The sequence below is a fragment of the Egretta garzetta genome, unplaced genomic scaffold, assembly GCF_000687185.1.
Source record: "Egretta garzetta isolate BGI_Z169 unplaced genomic scaffold, ASM68718v1 scaffold179, whole genome shotgun sequence".
Lineage (NCBI taxonomy): Eukaryota > Metazoa > Chordata > Aves > Pelecaniformes > Ardeidae > Egretta > Egretta garzetta.
In genome coordinates, this window is record NW_009270001.1 from 791,735 (window position 1) to 795,828 (window position 4,094).

At 49.9% G+C, this 4,094-nt stretch overlaps 1 protein-coding gene and 2 non-coding genes across 3 annotated transcripts; all 3 read left to right on the forward strand.

The window, feature by feature from the left end:
• The first annotated feature begins 24 nt into the window (after positions 1 to 24).
• RPL17 (ribosomal protein L17) lies at positions 25 to 3,662 on the forward strand. The gene is made up of 5 exons (XM_009647685.2): positions 25 to 85; positions 1,292 to 1,426; positions 1,716 to 1,814; positions 2,886 to 3,077; positions 3,577 to 3,662. Exons 2-5 carry the CDS (start codon positions 1,325 to 1,327, stop codon positions 3,622 to 3,624), a joined length of 441 nt encoding a protein of 146 aa, XP_009645980.1. The 5' UTR covers positions 25 to 85; positions 1,292 to 1,324; the 3' UTR covers positions 3,625 to 3,662.
• LOC118453247 lies at positions 2,609 to 2,676 on the forward strand. Its single transcript, XR_004843170.1, has one exon. It is a non-coding gene; the product is annotated as a small nucleolar RNA SNORD58 (small nucleolar RNA).
• Positions 3,165 to 3,234, forward strand: LOC118453246. The gene has a single exon (XR_004843169.1). It is a non-coding gene; the product is annotated as a small nucleolar RNA SNORD58 (small nucleolar RNA).
• Positions 3,663 to 4,094: the final 432 nt, after the last annotated feature.

The window sequence follows — 4,094 nt, forward strand, 5'->3', positions numbered from 1 at the left end:
AGGTTTTAATTCTAATTCCAAAAATTGTCTTTTTTTCTCCGCAGCATGCAAGTCCCGGGGATCCAACCTGCGAGTACATTTCAAGGTATGTGGTGTGTGCATAGTAGGAAACGCAAATTCATTTGTATGGGGGGTTTTTTGGTGCTTTTTTGAGTTTTTTGTTGTGGTGTTTTTTGTTTTTGTTTTTTTTTTTTTTGAAGAAAGTGTGTTTTACTTTCCTATATCGTTATATAGTTATTAAGGGCGATAATGTACGTTACGGCCTATGTTGGCTTTAGCTGCTTGTAGTGGTTTTCATCCACGGCCTCAAACATAAGATGGTGTGTCCTAAAGAGCTTCCTGACTAACACAGATAATAAAACACAGTGGGAAAACAGCGGCAGTGAATTTAGCAGGAGGAATTGGGCTAGCATCAGGGGAGAGGTTTGTGGTATTTGTCTTACCCTGCCTTTTCGATGGATTGCAAAGAAGATCGGGTTCTTCTTACCATGCTGCTGGTCAAGAAGTACGGCAGGGGAGGCGTGCAGGGTTTGGCGTGAGGGTGTAGGTCTCTGGAAGAGGTGTAGGTGCGACAGTGAATTCAGGACTCCTTCAAGTTGACTGGGAAACCGAAGCTGAGCAGGTGCTTTTTTGCTTGGTGTGACGTAGTGTGGGTGAAAAGAGGTTTTGATTTGCTCTTTTACTGTGATCAGGTAGGATTGTAGCGTGCTGAGCGTGAAAGCCAGAGACAAACACTTAAGCACTGATAATTTTTCATTTTTTTTCATTCAGAGCCTCGCCCCTTCACAGTTCCCTTCTTTTCCCTCGCCCCTTCACAGTTCCCTTCTTTTCCCTCGCCCCTTCACAATTTCCTTGCAGAGGTAATTACGTCCTTTGTAGCTTGTTTTCTCATTGCATCCTCTGAGGTGCCATATTTGACATTTTAAGAGGAATTTCTCCTTCAGTCTCCCACTTTTTTGAGTTAGTGGCTAAAGAGGAGCTATGAAGAGTAGAAATATGTAATTTTTAATTTTGCTGGTTGGAAGAACTTAGGTAAAAACCAACAAAAACGTGCCAGAGCTGCAAATTCTATAATGGAAGTCATACCAAGGGTTAGGAAAGTAGGTAGCAGGGGAAAAAAGAAAAAACATTGCTAATTATTCTTTATTTTTTTTCATGTGAGTGCTAGTTTTAAACTGAGTTTGTAGCAAAAAAAAAAAAATCATCCACGAAAGGGAGACGAACGTTTTTGCGCCTGTTGTTGCTTGGAAAGATCTGCTCAGAGGACCTTTACTGTGCTTTGTGTTGCTAGAACACTCGTGAGACGGCCCAGGCCATCAAGGGCATGCACATCCGCAAGGCCACCAAGTACCTGAAGGACGTCACCCTGAAGAAGCAATGCGTTCCCTTCCGTCGCTACAACGGGGGAGTCGGTAGATGCGCCCAGGTGAGGTCTGAGCCGAAAAAGTGGGAAGGACTGAGGCTGCTTAAAAGGCAAGAGGAAAGATGATGTGGAGAATAGTCTGTGGTGACGTTAAATATAAACTTGAGAGGGAGAAAAGAGTTCTCTTCAATTCCACTACAGCAAGCGTTGCATCTAGTTGCAGTGTCAAGTCATCAAATTTAATGACATTTGCTATGTGACCTTAATAAAAGGGGATGTGACAGCGAGTTAATGGTGTGTAAAGAGCAAGTTGTGTTGTACCAGGACACAAAGGTGACTCTTCTCCTTCCAGGCCAAGCAGTGGGGCTGGACTCAGGGTCGCTGGCCTAAGAAAAGCGCGGAGTTCTTGCTGCACATGCTCAAAAACGCGGAGAGCAACGCTGAGCTCAAGGTAGGTCGCGCAGATGTTACGAAACACAAAACGTCCCTGTCGTGCTGTGTGTCAGCACTCCTGGGCTCGGCAGCTCTGCAGGCAGAAGGCCGGGTAAGCCCTGGTTTGTGGGTTGTACAGCAGAGTTTGGTTTACCATCTGTTTGAATGCTGGAGCATGTCCAGAGGAGGGCAGCGGAGCTGGGGAGGGGTCTGGAGCCCCAGGCTGCTGGGGAGCGGCTGGGGGAGCTGGGGGGGTTCAGCCTGGAGCAGAGGAGGCTGAGGGGAGCCCTCATGGCTGCCTACAACTGCCTGAGAGGAGGGGGGAGCCGGGGGGGTTGGGCTCTGCTCCCAGGGAAGGGGCGATGGGACGAGGGGCAGCGGCCTCAAGTTGTGCCAGGGCAGGGTGAGGTTGGGCATGGGGAACAATTCCTTCCCCTTGGGGCTGTCAGGCACTGGGAGGGGCTGCCCAGGGAAGGGGTCGAGTCCCCAGCCCTGGGGGGATTTAACAGCTGGGGAGCCGAGGTGCTGAGGGCCAGGGTTTGGGGGTGGGATGGCAGGGTTAGGGGAACGGTTGGGCTTGATGATCTTAAAAGACTTTCCCACCCTAAACAATTCTGTGATGCCGTGAATTAGGCTGCCTGTGGTTTTTGAGTTAGAACGCGAGTGATACTTTTTCACAGGTAGCTCTTTTGTGCATGGTTCTTGGCTGTGTGGGTTAGATCTCTTAAGATCAACAAATCCAAACCCAATCTGTGGGCTCTTGGTCAGTTTGTAGCTCTGGAACATGCTCAGCGTGCCGTTTGGTAGCTTCGATGGCGGTGATGACTATCTTAGGACACCTTTGGAACATCTGTGAAATAATAATTCTTTTTCTGAGCCATCGGCGTAATTTTTCAGTTTGTTGTGACGTGTGGAGGGGTGGTTGGTGTTTTTCTGACTTCATCTGGTGCTTGAGAAAATACTCCAGTCCGTGATGCCGCCGAGCTGTTTATGTCCCAGCAGGGACGTGTGCGGAGGGGCGGTTATTCATCTCTTTGCTGCGGAGATTATTTATTTGTAGAGCAAAACGAGTCACAAGTTTTTCTTCCAGGGTCTCGACGTGGATTCTCTGGTCATCGAGCACATCCAGGTCAACAAGGCTCCCAAAATGCGCAGGCGCACCTACCGAGCGCACGGCAGGATCAACCCCTACATGAGCTCCCCCTGCCACATCGAGATGATCCTCACGGAGAAGGAGCAGATCGTTCCCAAGCCGGAGGAAGAAGTTGCTCAGAAGAAAAAGGTACCAACCGTCGCGCCCTTACGAGTCCTCTTTAATGTCGTTGTCGTGAAATCCGAGTGGCGACGCTCGCTTGGCCTCGTGCCGGGGTTGCTGTGATGACCATCTTAGGACACCTTTGGAATATCCATGAAAAAACCATGAATTCTTTCTGAGCAACCTGCGGATTTGCTGTAAACACGAGGTGGAGAGCGTAGGCAAGCGCTGCCCGGTGGTTTAGGTCCTCCCCCCGCCAGAGCAGTTACTGCCTTCCCCCTCCGTGCGCGTAAATAAAATTCACAATAAAAATTTAAGGCGAGCGGCGTAGCGCTTGTAAGGATGCTGAGTTCCACGCGAGCGCGATTAGCGGAACATTTTGAGGACAGAGGAGGGAATTTTTAATGGTCTCGGTGCTTCTTTCGAAAAGAACTTGTTTTTTTTTTTTCTTTTTGTTAAACTTTAGATGTTTCGGGGAGGTGCCAGCTGTAGCCACTTTTCTCAATCTGTGTGTTTTGTTTTTCAGATATCCCAAAAGAAGCTGAAGAAGCAAAAGCTGATGGCTCGGGAGTAAATCTGCTACAACAGATGTACATAAATAAAAATGTAAAAGTTAGGATTTCCTGCGTGCGCTTCTCTCCCGCCGTACCCGCTGCCCCCGGGGCAGCCCTCGGCCCGTTCCCTTGCACCCCCCCAGAGCCGTGGGCCGCAAGCCCGGCGCCCTGGTGCTTCAGGCGGCGGCGCGTAACAGGCCGCGCCGCGGTGCGGAGCTCTGTGCTTTCAACGCCTGTTCGAGGGGAGCTTTTACCGGTTCGGGAAATCCTCGGGAGGGGGTGGGATGCCCCCGGCTGCGGGAGCTCGCCCTTTACCGTAAACCGGGAGGGTTGGCCTGGCTTCTGGGGAGCGTTCTGGCCGGGGAATATTCGAGCAATATTCTGAACATCGGCCTGTGGAGAGGCAGAGCTGGGAGGCGTCACATAAATTAGCCCTTCTAGACTTTGTCCTTTATGGGGGGAAAAAAAATAAAAAAAGCAGTTTTGTCTG

Coding starts and splice junctions, on each gene's coding strand:
- RPL17 (XM_009647685.2), top strand. CDS start 1,325: ATGCACATCCGCAAGGCCACCAAGTACCTGAAGGACGTCACCCTGAAG. Junction 1,815..2,885: donor AGAGCAACGCTGAGCTCAAG/GTAGGTCGCGCA, acceptor TTTTTCTTCCAG/GGTCTCGACGTGGATTCTCT. Junction 3,078..3,576: donor AAGTTGCTCAGAAGAAAAAG/GTACCAACCGTC, acceptor TTTGTTTTTCAG/ATATCCCAAAAGAAGCTGAA.